Source organism: Lemur catta, chromosome 4, assembly GCF_020740605.2.
Source record: "Lemur catta isolate mLemCat1 chromosome 4, mLemCat1.pri, whole genome shotgun sequence".
NCBI classification, from domain to species: Eukaryota; Metazoa; Chordata; class Mammalia; order Primates; family Lemuridae; genus Lemur; species Lemur catta.
Genome location: NC_059131.1, coordinates 5,962,175 through 5,985,711, shown reverse-complemented (window position 1 = coordinate 5,985,711; position 23,537 = coordinate 5,962,175). Strand labels below are relative to the sequence as shown.

At 38.8% G+C, this 23,537-nt stretch overlaps 1 protein-coding gene across 3 annotated transcripts in view; it reads left to right on the top strand.

The window, feature by feature from the left end:
- The first annotated feature begins 3,788 nt into the window (after nucleotides 1-3,788).
- Nucleotides 3,789-23,537, top strand: part of ADAM17 (ADAM metallopeptidase domain 17) — a 53,724-nt gene continuing 33,975 nt past the window's right edge. For 2 of the 3 annotated variants that reach the window (XM_045549017.1, XM_045549015.1), the window contains exons 1-4: nucleotides 3,789-4,095; nucleotides 14,077-14,209; nucleotides 19,337-19,467; nucleotides 20,229-20,317. In XM_045549017.1, coding sequence (XP_045404973.1) covers nucleotides 3,999-4,095; nucleotides 14,077-14,209; nucleotides 19,337-19,467; nucleotides 20,229-20,317 — 450 coding nt within the window. In that variant the 5' untranslated portion in view covers nucleotides 3,789-3,998. The remainder of the gene's footprint in view (nucleotides 4,096-14,076; nucleotides 14,210-19,336; nucleotides 19,468-20,228; nucleotides 20,318-23,537) is intronic. The other variant, XM_045549016.1, reaches the window with a different exon arrangement.

The window sequence follows — 23,537 nt, the reverse complement described above, 5'->3', positions numbered from 1 at the left end:
TTTTTGTTTTTAGTTTTAAATGAGTTTTCAATGTTCACACTGCTGTCAGAACTGGCTGTTTTATGTAACCTTGGACTCGTAATTAATGTAGACAGTGAGTTTTACCTTAACAACAGTAAGTTAGCAACTGCAGCTTTAAGTAGGCAGAATGATATAAAGATAGTTTAATAAACTCTATTTTAATTCTATAGCGGCAGCTTGACCTTTTGAGTTTTGAACTTTTGGATGTACTTTGTCTATTAGTTTAAATGTGTACAAGAACAGAAATTTAAGAAGTTTTAAACGTAAGTCTCACAACTAGGAACAGAAAACTTTGTTTTAACCAGAAACTTTTAAAAATTATAGTCAACTTGATCACATATAAAATTTTTTTATAAGTTTTCTTTTGTGAATCTTGACTTGTACTGACCATTTCTAACATATTTTTTTGTTTCTGTCCCCAAAATTGTTTTTAAATAACCAGTCATTTTAGGACAAAAACTTTTTATACAAGATTCCTTTTTATATAATATTATTTTTCTTTTTACCCTTTTTTACCAAAAGTATATTTCTACATTTTTTTAATCTCTTTCTCTTGTTTTATTATTCTCTATCCTATTTTTATTTTTAAAAGCAGGACTTCAGACCTAGATGAAGGGAAAAAGAAGGTTCAATATAAAGTCCTAGTTAGGCTTTTCCAAGAACCTGAGAAAGGAGTCTGTGTTGTTAAAGGAGTTAGGTGTTTAACATAACCATAAGCTCTTTTTCCTGTGGGGGGTGGGGGTGGGTAACGGAGAAGCACTAAAAGGAATGAGCAAAGACTTATTCTCCAAGCAAGCAGAGGGGCTGTGGAATACACAGGGCGTTTGTATTTTACTTTCCATTCTGACATTGGAGATGGGGAGGGAAATAGAGGTCTTGAAAATGTAGGAAGAGCAGAGTAAGTGGCTCCAGTGCTAATTAAAATCAATCAATTTGTTTATCTGTAATAGTTACCTAAGGCTCTGCCATCTCGATGTTGTGAAGTTGGTTTTGAAGCTGTCTGTTGGACTGAAATAGTTCCAGAAGATCCATGGGTATGGAGGGAATTGGTTTAGGGGGCCCACCAGGTCTGGAACGCAAGTATGATCTTCCGTCTTAGAAACAGGGCACTGGGTCTTCCAGAGTCTTTCCTTTTTGTAGTGGGGGCAGGGTCCACTTGCTGGGGCACTCCTTACTCCAGCGACCCAGAGTTGTAGTGGAGGCAGTTGTGAAAGAAAAAACTGGATTTTTTCTGACCCCATATCCTTCCGGAGATGGAGTTGGTGCAAAGGCAGGAACGGAGTTTGGAGTAGCCAGTCTGAGTGAGTGTGGCCAGGAGAGAGTGGCAGAGATGGCAAAGGAGGAGGAGGAGGGGGAATATGGGGAAGTATACTGAAGGAGGGAAGTGAGAGAGAAACCTCATCTGGAAAGTGAAGACAGTGAGAGAGATGGAACGGTTAAGAAGTAAAACAGGGCAGGCAGAGTGAAGATTAGAAATTCTAGCAAGTTTAATGAAAAGCCCGAATGTAGGGAACTTCAGACCCCCTTGCTGTGCCGCTGGCAAGGTCAACTGGCAGAATAGCATTATGATTAAGAGATCCATTCTTGGGCCAAATTTCACCTAATGCAGTGTTGCCTGCGGTGGCAACTAGGAGAAGGAAAAGGACCGTTTAGGGACGGTCATATGTTGAAAATGGAAATCTGAGGGGGCGTTCCCAACTCAGATGACCTTCGGAATTCTGACCAGACATCAGGCATCCCTGAAGTCTGAATCAGACTGTGACTTAGATATCTGGCCAGAAAACAGGTGTCTCAAGTTCTGACTCAGACCTGGACCTCCAAGGGACTCCCCTCACCCATCCCCACCAATACCCTCCCACGTGGTAGACCCAGTGCTGGGTTTTTCATCCTTGACCAAACCAGAAAGCTGTCACTCCCAACCTTGAACATATGACCATTTTTAGAGCCCAAGAGACTTACCAAATTCTAAATGAGAGCACTGAGAATGAAGTCCTGGGAGCTGTGTAGCAGAGGAGGGAGCAGTCTAGAGACAGAAGCAGAAAACAGCTCCTTGTATGGAGGCAAAGGCAGAAAAGTGACTCAGTTTCTCCTCTCTGTACAGGCCACCATATGAAAGAGTGGAGACCTCATGAGAAGCTCACAGCGTGGGTTGGAAAAAAATTTTCCACACAGAGATTAGGATAAAAGAATAAAGTTTATTTATTTTCCTGGAAAAAAAAAAGAGGGAGCTGGAGACAGAAGAAGAGAATGGCCACAACACAGAGAAAGGAAGTGTCAGCAGCTAATGAAAAGTTGCTTGGAGTTTTAAAGGGTAAAAATGGCTCTTTCCCCCTACTTTAACAGGCTGATAACAAAAGCGGTGGCAGAGCTGTTACAGGTCGTCTTTATTTCTTTCTCTTTCTCTGTGAGGCCGGCTAATCTGAGTCCTTAGAATCTGGTACTGATGAGAACTGAAGTGGGCGCTCACACCCCGACTGTCTGCATAGGGCTTTTTTCAAGGCTGAGAAGCAAGTCTTAGAGATAACAAGTTAGCCCACAGGTGTTTCAATTAAAACAAAGGGTAGTTGTGTTTTATGTGCCGTGAGTTTATTTTCCTTACTTTGTTTGATAGGATTTTCCTCTTAATACACTGCCACACTAGAAAAAAAATTTGTTTTCCCTTGGGGCCACGGTGTTTATTATGAAAATAGAATAAAAACTTGGAAAACAAGATGACCCTTTCTAATTTAAGGAAAAATTTGTTATTTTTTATTATTTTCTGTGCGTGAGTTATATGCACCTTGAAAAATAGTTCTGGCGGCTCCCAAGGTGAAGAGACGTGTGAGTTACTTATGTTTCATGAGACCCAGGGCTCAAAACTAGCGTGAGTTAAATACAACTCATGTGGCAGTTAATGTGTTAAATAGATTATTAGTAGGCCACTTCTCAGTAAGATTCCAGATCCTGTACTCACAGATAGGGTCCCAGGACTCTAGTTTCCGGAAATACTTGCAGACCCTCTCCCTACAACGGGGGCAAGAAGCAAATGTGCATTCAGGAAATGCCTGGTTTTCCCCCCAAAGCCTTTCTGTGATAATGGACGAACAGAGGCCACTGACTTCTCTGGCTGTCAGACGGTGACCTGGATACCTGCTCTGGGTCCGGGAGGCTTGTCTCGCAGGAGCGGGTTGTGTGGACACGGGCTTCGGAGGCCGGGCTCGGGACCGGTGAGGCGCAGCCCCTCTGTCGCGGGTCTCCTCCTGGGGCCCAGCCTTCGTGCCTTGGGCACTCCTGTGGCTAGATTCACGCCCTCGCCCTCCCGTCTGAGCACAGCCGGCAGACAGCTGGCGGCATGGGGCCAGGCACGCACCCTAGTCCGCCCTGCCCTGCGGAAGCCGGTCGGTAGGCCCCAAGCGGGTTTTTACAGCTCCTTTAGTAAAAAGGATAGCATGGATCCTAATCTGATATGGGACCGAGACAGAGGAGGCGGCCAGATGCGCCTGAGGACCAGCTCGTGAGATCCCGCCTACCCTCTCCGCGGTCACCCGGGGACAGACGCAAGGCCAAGCTGGGTCGAGTCAGGACGTCGCGGGCCGCGTCCAGGCAGGCGCCGGCCAAACCCCAGCGGGACGAAGCGGGCGGGGCTGGGGGAAGAGCCGCCAGAGGGCGGCAGACCGGGAGCCCGGGGCACGCCGGCGCGGGGCGGGGCGGGGCGAGCGAAGGTCCCGACAGGCCGCGCGGCACCCGGTTTCCGGCTGTGGGTGGGGAAGGGGGGGGTCGGCGGCGGCCGGAAGCGGGCTGAGCCGGCCTCTAGGAGCGCCACCTGCGCTTCCGGGGGCCTAGCGAGGGACTGTAGCGTCTTCCCGGTAGGCGGCGCGGGAGGAGAAAGAGGTTTGAGGGGCCGGGCGGATCCCCTCCTTCCCCAATGTGAGTAGTTTCCGGACCCCCGTCCGGCAAAGGCTGTCCAGAGAGGTGCAGCCGGTGGCCAGGCCGGGAACATGAGGCAGTGTCTTCTCTTCCTGACCAGCGTGGTTCCTTTCGTGCTGGCACCGCGACCTCCGGACGACCCAGGCTTCGGCTCCCATCAGCGACTTGGTAAAGACCCGGGGGGAGCTGGCGTAGGCCGGCGCCTGGAGCGCGCTGCTTTGCGGGATGAGCAGGGGAGCTGGATCTGTCAGGTGTTTGGGGGCGGGGTACTGGGTGATGGTGGCTCGTCCCTAAGTTTTCAATGTAGGAAGGGGGTGTGGCTCTCTGAGTTTAGGGAAAGAATAAAGGAGATGGGCTTGCCTCTCATGTGGGAAAGGGGTACTGGAGGGGCTTCCTGTAGTGACTGAGGGTTTGGGAGGGGTCTGCTCCCTGAGTTTGCGTTTGTGGAGTGTGTTGGGAAAGAGGTGAGGGGGTTGGGGAGGGGGGGTGGTTGGCTCGTGTTCGAATAGGGAGATGTGGCCAAGGTCCCCGCCCTGCTAAGGAACAAATCTAATGTGTTGTGTGTTCTTACCAAAGGCAAGACTTTCAGAAGGAAAGGAAGGGCCCAAAGCTCCAGAGTTCTTCCTCTGAAGGGAACTAGAATTTCTACTGTAGGAGGTACTTATGCAATAATCTAGTTGGAAGGCGGCGACTAGAGTCGTTTCATATGCTTTTGTTGCTGGAGTTAGAGTCTTGAAGTTGCGTTTTGCGAACATCATAAGCACGTTCTTGGTTATTTAAGTGGTAACTTATTGGAGCTACTTGGGAGGTAGGGGGAGGCTAAAACCTGCCAAGCCAACTCGTGATGCTGCCGCAGTGAGTGCTTTCCTTGCAATTTCAAACAAAGAAATTCGCAGGGATGACCAGTTTGATCAGTTTAGAGCCTAGAAAGTAGAGGGTTTCTGTTTAATTAGATTTTCCAGAGAGATTGGATTTTAAGGATGAACAAACTTTAAGGATGTGAAGTTTGGTGGAAGTCATTTATATAAACTTTTAGTGTATCTTAGGGTCCTTTATCTTTCAAATGTTGACATGTAAGACAGTTTGATTAATCAGTAACAAAAGTGTGAAACAGTCTGTTTTCCCAGTGTGTGAAGTTGTAGCTTTGTCACTTTTCATGATTGTATTGGTCCCCAAATCCCACCATGATACCAAGTATAGTATTGTGCAGATGGAGACACCATGTGAGTTTTCTTTATGGCTAATCAAAATTTTTGCATTAGTTTGTTACCTGACACTTTTTGCTTATTTAATGGACAGAAGTTGTAATTGACTGATACGTGTATTGAAGCTGCTAAGTGTTCTCACCTGAACAACTGCCTTGTAGTTGTCTCAAATTGAAATAGATTACAAGTGACTAGTTTAGTGAAAGTCAAGGGAGCCAGTTAGGAAATGCTGAGAAGTGATAAGTCAATACAAATTCAAGGAAAGTTTCGGAGTATGGGTGTGGTTTAAATGGAGCAATAAAGTGAGGATCTGCTTCATTTTAAGCATAAATGTTAATAAAAAGAATAAACATGTATTTTGAAGTACTAAAATAATATTTGCACCACCCTAACACATCTGTTTCACTTATGTTATTCTCTTGTTCACAGGTGGAAAACATGAATCCTAGGGAAGCATACAGTATAGAGAAAAATATTACTTTCTAGATCAATTCACAACAGCATTTACAGATCATAAGGGTTTTTTTGACCATGTGGGTTTTTTATTTGCAAAGTGCAGACCATGTGTATCAGAAAAACGGAGAGACTTACCCATTTATTTACCAAGTATTTGAAGAACACATACTGTCTCCCAAGTATTAATATTATGCATGGCATTGGAAATACAAAGATCAGACAATATTCATGTTCAAAGCCTTATGGTATATTGGAATAGACATACAGACATCTAAACAGACACTTCTAAAGCAACATGGAGGAGAGTGCTGGAGCCCATTATGGCAGGTATTATCACAAAGGGGCACCGAACCCAGCCTGGGAAGGTAGTTAAGGCTTCTTGGAGGAGGTGGTGCTTGAGCCCAGACTTTAAGGTTTGGTAGGTGAATAGGGGAAATAAGGACATTTCTGATGGTGTAACTTAGAGACTGTTAGGACTTAGTGACCGAAATGAACCTTAGAGATCATGTCTAGTTTTTTAACAAATAAGCAGGAAAAATTAGTCTCAGAAAGGTGCAGTTATTTGTTAGGTTCACACAGTTGGTGATGAACATATACCTTGTGGGTATTTTTTCTTTTGAAGAATGACTTTGTTATGTTTGTTTGACAGCTCAGGATGTAATTTATTGCTTAACTTAACCCTACCATTATTTAGATTGAGTTAGTCAAGACCAACAAATAGTTTTATAGTTAAAGAGCATGGCTTATAATTTATTGTTTATGTTTATTGTTCTATAAATGTTACTGTAATGGCAGTACTAAATATTAATTAGACATGTGACAACATTTTTTTGAAGGGCAAAAAATATATAATTGGAAGCCTGGCTTTTGGAGTACTCTATAGGTCACCAAAAATGATTTCAATTGAACTGTTATGAATTGCATAATTCTGGAAAGTTATGAGTCATATGAGTTTAGTCATGATGATATCTTGTTGAAGTTGCAGCTGGAGTGTATAAGTCTCACTTTGATTTCAAAATTGTTTTCCCTTTGTGTTACTTTTAATAAAAGAGGATGTAGTGGGTGGAAGGAAAAAATATAGGTCACAGATGAGGGATGGAAGTTTGTATCTGAAACATACATATTGAAATTTACCTTGCGGTTATTGGCATGGGGATTCTCCATATTGCAGTGTTCATTTTAGCACCATTTTACTCAGTATTTTGACATCTGGCTTGCCTTTGTTTTTTTTTTTTAAATATATATTAGAGCAAGGGTCAGACTGGCTTCCTCCTTCCTCTTTTCTTTTCTTTCTTTCTTTCTTTTTTTTTTTTTTTTTTTTTGAGACAGAGCCTTGCTCTGTTGCCCAGGCTAGAGTGCCATGGTGTCAGCCTAGCTCACAGCAACCTCAAACTCCTGGGCTCATGCAATCCTCCTTCTTCAACCTCCCAAGTAGCTGGGACTTACCATGCCTGGCTAACTTTTTCTGTTTTTAGTAGAGCCTGGGTCTGGCTCTTACTCAGGCTGGTCTCAAACTCCTGAGCTCAAGGGATCCTCCTGCCTGGGCCTCCCAGAGTGCTAGGATTACAGGCACCTGGCCTGACTTCCTCTTTTGATGTTAATTTTGCTTGTAGGCTGCATTCCTTTGAAACCTAAACGCTTAACCACCCTAGCTGCTCCAAGAGAGATTTAATATAATTCTACTCTGCACTAGTCAAAGAGATAAACTGTATTTCTACAACAGTGGAGAAAAGAGTTAAGCGGAGAGCTGTGATGGGGAAACTGGAGAAATTATTTTGGCTTTCACAGAATTTTCCAAAACGTTAACTGTTAAGTGTCCTCCAAGGCCAAGTGTGGTTGATTTTTTTGATCCCTCACCATTTTGTATTGTGAGAATTGGTAAGTGTATACAGCTGGAAGTATACTTTGAAGAAAGTCTGAAAAAGATTGGAACAGAAGGAGGGACAGAAATGGGCTTCCCTGAGGTAGGAAAGTAATATGAAAGTGTTGAGCATCCCTAATCTGAAATGCTCCAAAATCTGAAACTTTTTGAGCACTGACCACAAGTTACCCTTAACACATTATTTTTCACTGTATTAATGATATGCCAGATTTTTTACTGTTAAGTACTTATGTGTGAGTAAGTGTAGGAAAATGATTACTGATCTACAGCATGTAAATTCAGAGTCAGGAATGATGGTGATGCCAAACAACCATTGCTTGTCCACATAGGTGGCTGAGATAGTGACACCTTTGCTTTCTGATGGTTCAGGGTGCACAAACTTTGTTTCCTGCACAAAACTATTTTAAAATATTGCATAAAATTACCTTGACTGTATGTGTATGGGGTATATACAAAACATAAATGAATTTCGTGTTTAGACATGGCTCCATCCCCAATATATCTCATTATATATACATATGCAGATATTTCAAAATCCAAAAAAAATCCAAAATATGAAACACTCTGGTCCCAGCCATTTTACATAATGGCTACTTACCCTGTATCTCTTAACTTAGTCCTAAAATCAGCCAAGGAGATGGGTATCTCCCTCCTGCTCTGACTTCCTTTTTTTTTTCCCCCGTCTTTTACCAGGAGTCATAGACTTTGACAAGTCTCATCCACTGCCCTGGTTTCACTTACCATTTGACTGTTCTGCTAACTGTTAAACATGTATCTCTGAGCTGGACCTGTTCTCTGAAGCTCGATATCCAGCCGCCCATTTGATGTTTCCACCTCAGTGTTCACAGGCACTTCTTATGACATGTGCAAAATTACGTATGATTTATTCTTTTGATTAGAAGAATGAGTATACGAGGCAGGTTTAGTCTAGTGCTAGGCAGGAGTGCTGGGAATTGTGGAAATAGTCTCATTGCCTAACCTGAACTTACATCCGGGTTACTGGTCTTGCTGGAAAGTGTAAGCCCTGATGAGGAGCTTTTGTTAGGGAATTAGTTGAAGCAGCTCATACTCCATTCTTCCTTACTGGTATAAACCCATAAAATTAAGTTTTTAGTTCCCAGGCTCTGGGGTCCCTGGCCTAGAAGAGAGCACTAGTCTCCTTTTCTTATCCCTTAGTCCCAAGGAAGGACTCACCTGCACCTGGTGGTTACTGCATGGCCTGGCTAGTCAGCTTCGTTATCCTACCATGTGTTTTGGGGAGTGCTGAAGAGCAGGTCTTCTGTATCTAGCCAGGTACCTGAGCCAGAAACCTAGGAGTCTTTAGTGGTCTCCACCTGGTTTGTTCAGCAGCTTCTTAGGTGATTTCCCAGATTCCAGTCTTGTTCCCCTATAGCCTATTCTCCACACTGCAGTCACAGTGAAATTCTAATTTATAGCTGTTGATCTTATCCCAAATCTAACATCTTTATTTTATCTCTGCCTGTCTATCCAGCCTCACACCTCATCATATTCCCTCCATGCTGCTCTGTACTGCAGTGTCATTTCCACTTCTTTGAGTGTTATGTTCTGCCCTTGACTGAGAACCTCTCCTTTCTTTCCCTTCTTTTGGCTGCTGCCTTGTCCTTTTGGTCTTAATGTCAGTACTGCTTCCGAGGAAAGCATCCTTGACTCAGTAGGCGGAGGTCATGCCCCTGCTGTGTCCTTCCATAACTTTTTGCAACTACTTCTCTCTTGGCATGTGACACACTTTGTAATAATATTTTGTGTGATGGTCTTTCGCCCAGTCTCACAATACTGGAAATGTATTTCTCTTTCTTGCTGTTGTATCCTTAGTGCCTAAAAGGTAGGAGGTTCTCAGTAAATATTTGTTGAATAAATGAGTAAATGGGTTCTGGTGGAAGGAAGAAAAAACTAAGTGTAGAATGTGTGTGCAGGAAAGGAAGGGTAGAGATGGGGGGATGGAAAAGGTACAAAAGCAGTGAGGAAGGGTAGGGTCTCTAAGGACCAGTAGGCAAGAGGCCAAGTGAGGGAAACTAAACTGCAGCACTTGGCAGAGAAGTGCAGGGAGGGATGGGTAGGGACATCTAAATAATATAATACACCGACCTTTTGAAAAAGTTGTGCCTATGGTTTTCTAATTTGTGTTTGTAGCTAGCTGAAATGAGAAAGGCTCAGTTGTTAAGGATGATTGCTGGAACAATTTGTAGGAAGATGTTCTCATTCTAGAGAGCTCCATTGTGGGAGCCACTGTGGAGATGCATTTGTTCGTTCATTCATATTCATTCACTCCAGACGGGGTCTCACTTTGTTGCCTGGATTAGTGACAGTGACGTCATCATAACTCACTGCAGCCACAAACTCCTGGGCTCAAATGGTCTGCTTGCCTCAGCCTCCCAAGTATAGCCTGGGACTATAGGCAAGCGCCATCACGCCCCGCTTATTTTTAAATTTTTTGTAGAGATGAGATTTTGCTGTGTCGTCCAGACTGATCTTGAACTCTTGGCCTCAAGCTTTCTTCCCTCTTCAGCCTCCCAAAGTGCTAGAATTGCAGTTGCGAGCCACCATGCCCAACCACAGTTTGAAAGAAAGAATATGGCCAGACACTGAGCTAAGATAGACAGTTTTTATAACACTGTCTAGGATTAATGTAATAAATTCTACTATAAGAAGACAGGTGGTTTATACTTAAGTTTATTGAAAGATTTGGATATGGATAAGAGCTGAACTCTTGGGAGGTGGGGGTAAATATAAATTCTGTTGAAAAGGTTATAGAAAATTGAGATTACCAATGGTTAGAATTTTGGAAGTAAAGTGCAATGAAATATTGAGTATCTGAGAGGTTACTTGCTAGTGAAAAAACAATAGCAAGAGCAGTAAGTACCTCCAGTTTGGCTCCAAAGGGAGAGCTGTTTTTACTATAATGTTTATAATGGCTCCAGAATCTCCAATTTGAGATATCCAGTTATTAAAAGAGTAAATTTCAATTGAAACATACTAGTTATTTTCAAGTGCTTTAACAAGCTACGTTTAAAAAATGCTTATTATAGAAAATACACCCAAAATAACCAATGATGTTACTATCTTGCTCTTTTTCTTAGACCTATTTTTATACATAACTTAAGATCATGCAATATGACTAGTTTTTTTAAATCTATCTTTGTTTATTTAATGTTATAGCATAAATATTTTCCCATGTTCTTAAAAAGCTATTGTCAATGGCATTTTAAATGGTTGCAGGTTTTTTTCCACCTGTTTTTGGAAGTGCTGTAACGTATCCACCTATTTCCCAGTTATTAATTTACATTGATTCTGGTTTTCTTAAAAATAATGCAGGGCTGAATAACGGACATCTTTGTGCTTAAAGGCTTTTTCTTTACTTCAAGCTGTTTCCTTACTTTAGCTTAGTTCAGTGGTTTTCAAACTTAAGTGTGCATCAGAATTATGTGGAAGGCTTGCTAAACACATGCTGCTGGACCCCACTGGGAGGATTTCTGATTGAGTAGGTCAGAAGGATTGGCCCGAAAAGTTGCATTTTTTTTTTTTTTTTTTTTTTGAGACAGAGTCTCACTCTGTTGCCCGGGCTAGAGTGCCATGGCATCAGCCTAGCCCACAGCAACCTCAAACTCCTGGGCTCAAGTGATCCTTCTGCCTCAGCCTCCCGAGTAGCTGGGACTACAGGCATGCACCACCATGCCCAGCTAATTTTTTTTCTACCTATATAATTTTAGCTGTCCAGATCATTTGTTTCTATTTTTAGTAGAGACGGGGTCTCGCTCTTGCTCAGAGCTGGTCTCGAACTCTTGACCTCGAGCAATCCTCCCTCCTCGGCCTCCCAGAGTGCTAGGATTACAGGCGTGAGCCACCGCACCCGGCCAAAATTTGCATTTTTAACAAGTTTCTAGGTGATGCTAATGCTGTTCGTGTGGGGACTATACTTTGAGAACTACTGGTCTATGTTATTGACAGTGAAACTACAATATTCAGGTTAAGTTTCTAAATCAGTAGGAGTGATTATGATCTTGAATGAAACTGAGTTCATGTATCAACCTGTACAGGGAAGTTGAAGAGCTGTAGGATCATATTGGCATCTCAGCATTGAGTGTTCATGTAGTTTGTGAACACGTAAGTGCTGATAAATGCAAGGTTTAGTGCTGAGTGTTATGATGTAAGGATACTGTGATGAATAAAACATAGCTCCCTTTTCACCCTTTCATAATCTGTTTTTGAGATAAGATAAATATGTCATAACCAAAAAGTGCTACAAGAAAAGTATAAACAAAGGGCTTTAGAATTCAGAGGAAGGAGAGGTCATCTTTGGTTGACATGTCAAAATGTAGGAGACCGAGAAATAGAAGGTCTCAGAAGAGCAAGACTGTTTAAAAGAGTTTCAAAAGTATGACATCAATAAAGCGTGGGTATTTCAGCCAGGAAGGCCCAAGTTCAAAACCCAGTTCTGTGCTTTGCAATATTAAACAAATTATTTTCTCTGAAATCTGTTTTTTGATCTGTAAAATAAGGATGATACCCCAGGGATGTTTCTGGAGATAATGTGTAATAAAACACCCTGCACAGTACCTTGTAGGGAGAACTCAAAAATTGTTGAATAAATGGTAAACTTCTTGAAGCTTTTCCATTGGTGTCACTAGGCATTATAATTAGCAAGGCCAAATCACCAGCAACCATTCATTGCCATAGAAGTGATCGATGCCTTCTGAAACAGCTTTCCTCTGAATTAAATTTAAAAGGAAAGTTTTTTAACAAAATAAGTGATATCTAGGAAGTGTGAAATGTGCTCCCCCTTTATTTAATCTTATGTTGAGTTAGAACCCTGAATGAACTTTGCTTAAATTTACTTTCATCAGATAGCAGCAAGCCTGCCCCTTGCTTTCTTCATATTTGCTTAAATATTACATAACAGTGAGGTGCTTTTCCTTCTTTGACCACTTTATATAAACTAGTCTTTCACATTCCCTCTCTCTTTTATTTTGATTTAATGTCCACAGCACTGACATATGTTTTCTTGTGCATTGTCTGTCTCTCCCACACTAAAATGTGTGCTCCATTAGGCAAGACCTTTGTTCTGTTAATGCTGTACTTCAGCATTTAGACCAGTGTCTGAGTCATAGCAGCATATGCAAATTGATGAATGAACCAATTGAGGATATTTAGGGGAAAGTGAAAGAAAAGTATTGGGTTTATTCTTTCTTTCTTTCTTTTTTTAATGTGGTTGGGGCTTCCATTTGGGAAACATCTGATATCAGAATTTTAGGACTTTCATTTGAGATTGTCAGATTTCCAGATTTCCCTGGAATGTTGGCCTAATTGCCAGCATTCTGGGAGCTGTTAGGGTAAGAGGGGTAGGATGTTGGGTAGAGGATAGGGAGGAGGTTTTGGAAAGGGGGTGTCTCTTAGCAGTGGTATATTTAAATTTACTTAATTTGTCTTTTTGTTTTATATTTATTTATTGATATGTATTAGTTGTACATATTTTTGGGGTACATGTGATATTTTGATACCTGTATACAATGTGTAACCATCAAAGGGTAACTGGGAGAGCCATCACCTCAAACATTTTTCTTTGTTTTGGGAACATTAAAAATCTTCTAGCTGTTTTGGAATATACAATAAATTATTGGAGTTTTTTTTTTTTTTTGAGACAGTTTTGCTCTGTCACCCCTGCTAGAGTGCAGTGGTGTCATCATAGCTCACTGCAACCTCCAACTCCTGGGCTCAAGTGATTCTGCCTCGGCCTCCTGAGTAGCTGGGACTACAGGCACATGCTACCACGCCTGGCTAATTTTTCTATTTTTAGTAGAGATGGACTCTCACTCTTGCTGAGGCTGGTCTCAAACTCCTGACCTGAAGTGATCCTCCCACCTTGGCCTCCCAGAGTGCTAGGATTACAGATGTGAGCCACTGTACCAGGCCAATTATTGTTAACTTTCATTTCCCCGCTGCACTATCAAATTCTAGAGCTTATTCTTTTTATGTAACTATTTTTGTACCACTTAACCAATTTCTCTTCATCTCCCCTTCTTCCCTTCCCAGCCTCTGGTAACTACCATTCTGCTCTCTACCTCCATGAGATCCATTTTTTTAGCTCCCACGTAAGAGTTGAGATTCTTTCTTTTAAAACAGGTTTTGTGAGCATATTTAACATCAGTAGCAATAAACTTGTATTTTAAGCTCCTGCTGCTGTATTTCAAGGACATTCTAAGCCCATTGGAGTGATTTTGAATACTGTAGCTTCTGCAGTGATACTTGCTGAGAGAAAAGGAAAGCACCAGGTCAAATAAAACTGGTGGCGCGATCATAGCTCACTGTAGCCTCCAACTTCTGGGCTCAGGCTATCCTCCTGCCTCAGCCTCTAGAGGTGTGAGCCATAGACAGTTTTTAGAGACTCAGGTCACACAAATTGTCTTCTAAAAGTCCTCCTGATTCTGGAGAAGGCAGCCTTCTGTTGATGAAAAGGGATTTATGGTTTGTTCTGGGCACTTCGTAGTATATTACACCAGGAAGGGTTTATTGTCTGGCACTCTCAATTTTAGTGATATTGCAATTGATTAGTAGGTTTAGGTACTAATACCTTTTTTATGTTTATTTCAGAGAAGCTTGATTCTTTGCTCTCAGACTATGATATCCTCTCCTTATCCAATATCCAGCAGCACTCGGTAAGAAAAAGGGATCTACAGGCCTCGACACATTTAGAAACACTACTAACTTTTTCAGCTTTGAAAAGGTAATTTGAATTCATAGAACGTTGGGGGAGTGGAGGATGTGGTTTGGCAACAGCAGAAAAATAAGAATATCTACTGAAATCTTAGGAAATTATATTCTAAAGATTTGTAACTATATGCTGAAATAATAGAAAATAATGAGAAAAAAGATTTGTAACTAATTAGTCTGTCATATATGATTCTTACCTAGTATAATGCCTATTCTAAAATCCATACTGATGAGTATTTTTAAAAAACTAAATGGATATTCCAGAGGTATTAACAATGGTAATGTTTATGAAATTCTAAGAAATAATTAAAATTAATTGAATGTTTATAATATACATTTTTGGTGCTACTTTAGAACCATCTATTAATACCATGTACTAAATATTATCTTTATTTTACATATGAAGAGTTAAAGGTTTTGTTAAGGACCCCACAGCCTGGTGGTGAGCTGGGTCTAGAATTTAGTGTTCTGCATTGAGTTCTACTTACTTTATAGCATAAACTGTGTTATATTTGGGCAGAAATTTTAATATTGCTTGTGGTTTTTTACAGATTGAAATCTGTTCCATAATTGCAGGCCTCATTCTAAATTCTTTTTAGGAAACTTTGTCCAATATCAAAAAAAAAAAAAAACACCCCAAAACACACAACACTATGAGAATATAAATGGGCTGAATTATTCTTTATTCATAGGATAGGCCTTCTCTACCACATTTAAAAAAAAAAAAATATGTGCACCTAGTTTAAAAAACGAACTACAGAGAATATAGAGTTTTTACCTCTTTCTAACTCAGTCCCACTTCCCAGACCCAGAAAGGCTTCCTGTGTAAACTTTCAAAAATTTTGATGTATATCTTTTGCATTTAGATCTATGTATGTATCTTAGTGATATGGATAACATAGATTTCCCTCATTTTAAACAGCTGCATAAATATTTCTATTGCATAGAATTGTAATAACTTACTAGTAGTACTCTACAGATATTATTTAACCAAAGTGATTTTTTTCCTATAACAAACAATGTTCCAGTGAATATTTTAGTAAATATATACCTTATCTGGGTGTTTTTATAGTATAGATTCTTAGAAGGAGAATTATTGGGTCAAGGATATGTTTATTATTAATGTTGATATTGCTGTTTCCTCCTAAAGATATTAGATCAATTTATTCTTCCAGAGGCAGTATATGAATTTACCTGTTTCTTGTTACCATTGCCAATAATAGGTTTTATCAGCCTTTAACTTTCACCCCTCTGAGAAGGGATGGTACCTCATAGTTGTTTCGATTTTCATTTTGTGTGAATTTGAGCATCTTTTCATATGTAAATTGTTATTTTTCTGTGAGCTGCCTTTTCATACTCTTTGACCATTTTTCTATTGGTTTTGTCTTGTGGCTACTGAATTATAGTAGTGCTTAGCATATTAAGGAAATTGGTTTATTACTGCACATGTTACGGATATTTTATGCAAATTTTTTACTGTATTTTTGTTTTTCCTAGCTATTGTCATCATCTTTAGGTTATTTTTGAATAACTTCTTTTTGGTAGATATGTCAAAATATTATAATATTGATTATCTAGCTTTTAAGCTATAGCAAATTCGAGCAGAGTGGTCGTAATAATAGTTATAGTTTGTCATGTGCTTATTTTCTATAATTTACTTTGCTAAGTGCTTTGCATAAGTTATTAATATTTCTAATTCTCACTATACTCTGCATAGAAGTTGTTCCCTTTGAAGGCAAAAAGGAAAGGAAAGAAAGAAAACCTAATAAAAAAAACTTGAGGTTCAGATTGAGGGTCAGAGAGGTTAAAAACTTGCCCAAGGTCACTCATCTAGTAAATGGTAAATTCAGGATTTGAACACAGGTCTGACTCCAAAACTTGTGCTATTTCTGCTACACTCGGTGGGGGGGGTACTTTGGTGAAGGAGTGGATACAGTGTCAAGAAATGAGTAGGAGCGAGAAAAAACAGAGGAAATGATAAAATGATGAGAACTCAGAATTTAGCTTTCTGGGTTTCTGTTAAAAGTTAGATTTGAGGTGTCCTGTAGAATCCTTACTCTAGGGGCAAATACTTCCGTAACCGTACATATTTCTCTTGCATGTTTCATGGATGATACTGATTCATTAAGCAAATGTTAAACAATATCCACGTTTCTCTGTGTAAGGAAGTGGGGAAAGTTTGTAATTTTTTTTTTTTTACAGAGTTTCCATCTTAAATGTTTAATGAGAAATGTATCTAACGATCTATGAGAATTTTGTACCACATGCTTTAAAATAGATTATTTCATTTAACCCTCAAAACCATTCAGCTAATAGGTGAAGTTTCCATTTGTAGATGAATATTCAGGTTCAGAGATTAAGGCTAAGGTCAGTGAGTAAGTGGTAAAGGTAGGATTTGAGCCAAGTTTGTCGACTCCAAAGTCCATGTCCTTTCCTTTCTATCATATTGTGTTATTAATATTAAAGCTTCTTGGCTGGGCGCGGTGGCTCACGCCTGTAATCCTAGCACTCTGGGAGGCCGAGATGGGTGGATAGTTTGAGCTCAGGAGTTCCAGACCAGCCTGAGCAAGAGCGAGACCCCGTCTCTACTAAAATAGAAACAAATTATCTGGACAACTAAAAATATATACAAAAAAAATTAGCCGGGCATGGTGGCGCATGCCTGTAGTCCCAGCTACTCGGTAGGCTGAGGCAGAAGGATTGCTTGATCCCAGGAGTTGGAGGTTTCTGTGAGCCAGGCTGACGCCATGGCACTCTAGCCCAGGCAACAGAACGAGACTCTCTCTCCAAAAAAAATAAATAAAATTAAAGCTTCTTGAAAAAAATACTGGAATAGCTAAAATGATCATTTTGTATCAGGGCTGAACTTAGCTAAGTGAAGCTACTCTGTACTTGGTCATGATGGTAAATGAGAAGATTCTGTTTTTAGATAGCAAAGTAATTTAACACATTGACTGCCACATTAGAAAAAAATTTTTTTCCTTGGGGCCACAGTGTTTTATTATGGAAATAGAATAAAAACTTTGAAAACAAAACAGTCTTTTCTAATTTAATGAAAAATTGGTTATTGTTTTCTATGCATGACTTATATGCAACTTGAAAAATAGTTCCCACCGATCCCAAGGTGAAGAGATGTGAGTTACATGTGTTCACGAGGCCTCGGGCTCAAAACTAACACGAGTTAAGTACGACTCACATGACAGTTAATGTGTTAAACCAAAATCATTACATTAAATTTGATGTGACTATCAGAGGTTGAAAAGGCATGGAAAATGCTGAGAGATGGTATAGTGAGTTGAAGTGATTTTATGAAAAAACTATTTAAAATTTGCCTTACAAGTTACATTTCCTGTTTGTGGTAATCAAGAAATACACTTATTCTAAAGTAATGAAAAAGCTCCAGATACTGTTTTGGTACCTTTTTGATAATGTCAGAATTTTTTTTTTTGAAAAAGTTAAGTGTTTCTCCTAAAAGTGAAATATCTCAGATTATTTAAGGAGGTGTAGAACTGATAAAGAAATGAAAGTGATATACCCAGCTAAATGGACTGTTAAAAATGGTTAGGAAAATGTTAATTCAGACTTCTGATTCACACTGATCTGTAGTTACTATACATCCTTAAATTGAAAGAAAGATACATGAAGATGTTCAAGAATTCTGTAAGTAAATGATGTCACATAATTTTGGGAGGATGGAGGAAAAGAAATTTTGACTGTCATATCCTGTTGGAGGTTTTACAGCTCAAAAGCTAAGAATGGGAAATCAAAAAACATGAATTTTACCATCACTGTTTTTATCTTTGCTAAAAGAGCAGATTCTTAATGTAGAAAATGAAAAATACAATTCTAGTGATTTTTCTGGAAAGAACATTAAATAAAAGTAATATTGCAACTCATAGAGAGCTTTAAAACTAAATAATAAGGCATTTATAATAGAGATGCTTTTCTTTTCAAAGTACTCTGCATAACTGAAGAAAAAAAATCATAACAGAATGTGTGGGAAGATACATTTTAGGATAGCAGGAGAAAATGTTTCAAGGTTTTATGAAATAACGTTCTATTGTGTCTCTTTCCTTCTGACCATTCAAAAACCACAAGCAAACTAAAATTACCTTGTTATGTTCAAAAAGTTAAAAATATTTGTTGCCATGGATACGGTCCCAGTCTAGATTTCTTCCTGGCAGTTTAAAGACTTATGCAAACCCATGGGGAAGTAACACTTCATATTTTCAGCACCACAGCTGACAAAATTTGTTCCTGTGAGATGAATAACATACCTTTCTTTGTCTTTGGCGTTCATGAACACATTGGAAGCGTTCTGTAAATAATGATTGAAAAAGTCTTGCTCATTCCTAGTTTTTATTTCAGGACTGAAACTTGTAGAAAACAAAAAGAATACTGAGCCAACTAAAGAACTGGAGTATAGATTTTAATGTCTGTCTTGGATACCTTGTATTTATATCCCTAACAGTAATTATGGATTTATTTTTTTCAAGATATATTCTTCTAGGGAGGAAAAAAAAAAGCATGAGGGCTTTTAAAAATAGAAAGCAGCATTTATTAATTTTGCAAAGCAATAAGAATTTTCTTATATTCCACCCAGCTTGATTGCTAGAGGCAGCATTGTACAGGATTTTGAAATAAACCCAGTTCATTTTCCAGTTTTACTATTTACTAGTTGTATAACCTTGAGTAAGTTGATTAATCTCCAATCCTTAGTTTTCACTGTGTGAAGTGGAGATAATGGATACAGAGTACCTAATACTAAGTAAATGTTCAGTAAATGGTGTATAATAATATTAGTCTTTAATAATAAATTTTTGAGATAAGCACGACTCTGACTTAAACTACCCAGATGTGTGTGTTTCCTTATTCAGAATTTTCCAGAAAAGATGAATGCATAAACTCTTTGAATTTTTTTTCCCCCAACAATAGTTTATTTTGATCTGTTAAGTTTTTACAACTGAACAAATGAGTCTATTTGTCTTTACAGGAGATATATTACTCTAAGTAAAACCTTAGTTATAACTTGCATGGTGTTTTATTAATGTCACCTCTTTGACTTTAAAAGAAAGTTTAAATGAAAAGGAGGCTTTTATTGTATGTGTTTAGAGTAAATATGAATGCATTCTTTCTTCAGGCATTTTAAATTATACCTGACATCAAGTACTGAACGCTTTTCACAAAATTTCAAAGTTGTGGTGGTGGATGGTAAAGATGAAAGCCAGTACACCGTAAAATGGCAGGACTTCTTCAGTGGACATGTGGTTGGTTAGTATGGAGCTTGTTTGTTTGCTCTTGGGTCTAGGGTGTTAGGTCTCCAAATTTAACTTGATTGCATGTTCTTTTTTGGGTGGGGTTGGGGGAAGGGGTGTCATAGAAGTGCTTTGTCTGTTTGAAAGTGAAAACATTCTAATAGGAAGAAGTGGGTATTATTTAATATGTCATACTGGCTGGCTGTTTTGATGATTAAAATTATTTTCCTCTCAAGTGATAATTTAACCTTCTCTTGTCTTCAGCAAGGATTGTAGGCTTCCTTTATGAGATTTTAAACAGGGAAGCGAGGAGATAAAATAATTTACTTTATGATCCTTTTATGTATTTATTTGAGAAAATAAGCAAGCAATTGCAGTTTACTTTTTGACCTTTTTCTGTATTAAGATAAAAGAAATGGCATTGACTTCCTCAAATAGTACAGTCCAAAGCCTGTAAATTCCAAATCATGCTTTCTGCCTTCTCTTAGTTCTTCCTTACTCAGAAGTAGATGAAGTTCTTCCAGAAGAAAATCTATAGTTTTGTTTGTTTTGGGAAACGCATAGGTTTCCAGTGAGTAGACTTGAGGCTACTTCTTAGGAAAGGCAAGAATTATCTAGCTCCTTTCTGGGGCCTTTGTTTCTTGGTTGCAGAGCTGTCAGAGTACGTAGGCAAATTCCACTCTGATGAAAGGTTTGATTGATTTTTATTGATAGTGTATGGTTTATTACTTTATATGGATATTTTTCATACTAAAAAAAATTTTTTTTTCTCTTAAGGTGAGCCTGACTCCAGGGTTCTAGCCCATATAGGAGATGATGATGTTACAATAAGAATCAACACAGATGGAGCAGAATATAACATAGAGGTAAATCTACATGTGAATTTTTCTCAGTAGCTTATCTCTCTAATTTTTAAAAAGCTTCTCAGTTTTTTAAGATGGCAAAGGTGAAAAATAATTATAATTATTTCTTTTCTCTTTGTATTTAAAGCTTTTTTTTAACCTGGAAAGTAGATTTTTGAAAAAAGAATAATTTTTACATCTCTAAGAAGCTGTCTTAAAATGTATCCTGTATTTCTAAGTACCGTAGTTGAGAGAGTCATGTATGGATTGGATAATAGGAAAACTTTTTTTCCTCTTGACTACTTTTAAAATTTTTCTCAAGTAATCTATAAGTGTAAACATTCTCAAAGATGAAGGTGAAGTCTTACTTCTTTGTTTGTCCTTTTCTCTGCTAGACACCGTGGATAAATACCTGCTAGATACACCCTGCTAGATAAATAAAAGGTAATAGTTGATAGTCTGAGAAATTAAGGGGAAAATATAGGAACTCAGGCTCTAGTCACTCTTCCGTTGAAATACTGTCAGTAGAAATCAAGACCAAAGTAGCCACATTTGTATATGATGCATATCCATCTATCAGATACTAGTCTAGAAAACAAAACATCTGCCACGTATTTGTAGATTACAGTTGATTCTGTGTTTCTTGGAAAATGAGAATATTTTGATGCTATCATCAAAACCGAGCACCTGTGGGAACACTGTGATTGAGGTTGGTCAAATGAAATTTTCAGGTGTATTTGAGTGCTGATCAGGAAAGGTGAGAATTATCTAGCTTCTTTCGTTTTATATCTCTAAGAAGCTATCTATAAGTGTAGGACAGGGTGCTATAAATATTACACATTTTAATAACATCCGCACTACATGACCGCTAGTCTTTTGTCTATCATTGTGAGAAAGAAATCTGTGGCCTTACAGTATATTATAGTTTTTTAATGTTTAGACTGTCTCATGGCAATGTTTTGGGGAGTCTAGCTTATCAGAAAAAGTCAGAAATTTAGTACAAAGTAAAGGAGCTAATATTATAAATGTATTCATTCTAGAATAGGCAAATAAATCACTGAAGTGTCTTAAATTGGTTTGTTTTTCCAAATCAGTTTATTTCTTAAGAATATCTTTGTTTTAAAAATACATGCTCATTGTAAAATTCAGAAAATATTAATAGATTATCTGTGCTTGGACAGATAATTACTACTGACATTTTGACAAACATTACTCCAAGTTTTTTTCTATATGCGTATACACAAATAGGTATACTGACTATTATACATTATACAGACTGTTTTTTCCTGCAAAATTAGGACCATACTATATATATAGTTTGTCTTAAGATATTTTTCATTTAATAATTATGAACATCTTTTCATGTTAATATAGATCTAAATTAGGGTTTTTAATAAAGCCTGCCTGTTGGTCCATCAAAATATTGTACCATTTACTTAATCCTCCATTGATGCTCAATTGTTTTTTTTCTAGTTTTTGAAATAAAATATGCTATAATGAACAGCCTTGAGCATACCTGTTGAGGCATGTATTAAATATTTAGTTGAAATAGTGTGGGTGATAGGTAATAATGAGGGTAGTTAAATGAGGAAACTGTAGGAAGCTCTAGACTGTGCCAGGGCTTCATATAAACTTCCACATCGCAGTAGCTTAACACAACAAAGGTTTGTTTCTTACTTCTTGAAGCTTGGTGTGGCCTTCCTCCACCTTGTGGCTTTGACTTTTGGACACATGTCCTCTGCAGCTGCCACAGAAAGGAAACAAAGCTAGAGAATCACACAGGATGTTGTTAAGGGCCAGGCTTGGAAGTGGCCTTCCACTCACATTCTAGAATGCTTTATCTCTGACCTACTACAAAGGAGTCTGGAAAAGATATCAATAGTTGTCTTTGGAGCTCAGAAAGAGAAAGCAGTGTGGTAAACACACAGCATTGTTTCTGCCACAGTGCATGTGTCTGCTTATTTCCTTAGAAAAATCTATTAATTGTTAATTCAAAATGTGTGCATTTAGGATTCAAGTTAAATTTACTCAGTCCTCATTTTTTCAAATATTTCCTTTTGGAGAATTACGAATTCTGTTTCCATCCATACCTTCATTTCACTAAGTATAAAAATGAGTATAATTAATACTTTACTGTTAGGTGGTTACTTAAAAGTAAATTCATCAGGTACCTTGAGGGACTTTTGCAAGAGATTAATAAAAATAATTTTTTTATTAGACAGAGTCTCACTCTGTTGCTCAGGCTAGGGTGCAGTGGCACGATCGGAGCTCACTGCTACCTCAAACTCCTGGACTCAATTGGTCCTCCCATGTAGCTGGGACTACAGGCACATGCCACCACACCTGTCTAATTAAAAAAATTTTTTTTTAGAGATGGGGTCTCATTATGTTTCCCAGGCTCGTCCCGAACTCCTGACCTCAAGTGATCTTCCCACCTCAGCCTCCTGAGTAGTAGTAATAATTTTTAGTTGAAAAAGTGGTTTATTACTTAGAATGGTGATTTTCATATTTATTGTATAATTCTTTTTTTTTTTTTTTTTTGAAACAATGTCTCACTCTGTTGCCCAGGCTAGAGTGCCGTGGCATCAGCCCAGCTCACAGCAACCTCAAACTCCTGGGCTCATGCGATCTCCTGCCTCAGCCCCCCGAGTAGCTGGGACTACAAGCATGCGCAACCATGCCCAGCTAATTTTTTTTTTTGTATATATTTTTAGCTGTCCAGATAATCTTTCTATTTTTAGTAGAGTTGGGGTCTCGCTATTGTTCAGGCTGGTCTCGAACTCCTGACCTCAAGCAATCCTCCCGCCTTGGCCTCCTAAAGTGTTAGGATTACAGGCGTGAGTCACCACGCCTGGCCTATTGTATAATTCTTATTTGCACTTACCTTGATGTAAAAATCATTGTTCATCTGCATTAAAATCTTAAGACATAAGTGGGCAGGAAAATGTATGTATCTTATTTTTAACATGTCATCATAAAATATTTTAAACCATCCCTGATTTTACCTTACTGTTTATGTCAGTAAGACTAGATTAAACTTGAATCATGAGATAATTTTTTTCTCCCTAACTTTTTGTTTTGAAAATGTTCAAATCTACAGAAAGCTTAAAAAAATACCCTGTAACCCTTAATCAACTGCTAGTGTAATGTATGTCACATTTGTTTTTCTCTCTCACCTTTGTCCTGAATCATTTGAAAATCAGTTGCATACATGAAGACACTTCACACCTAAGTACTTCACTGT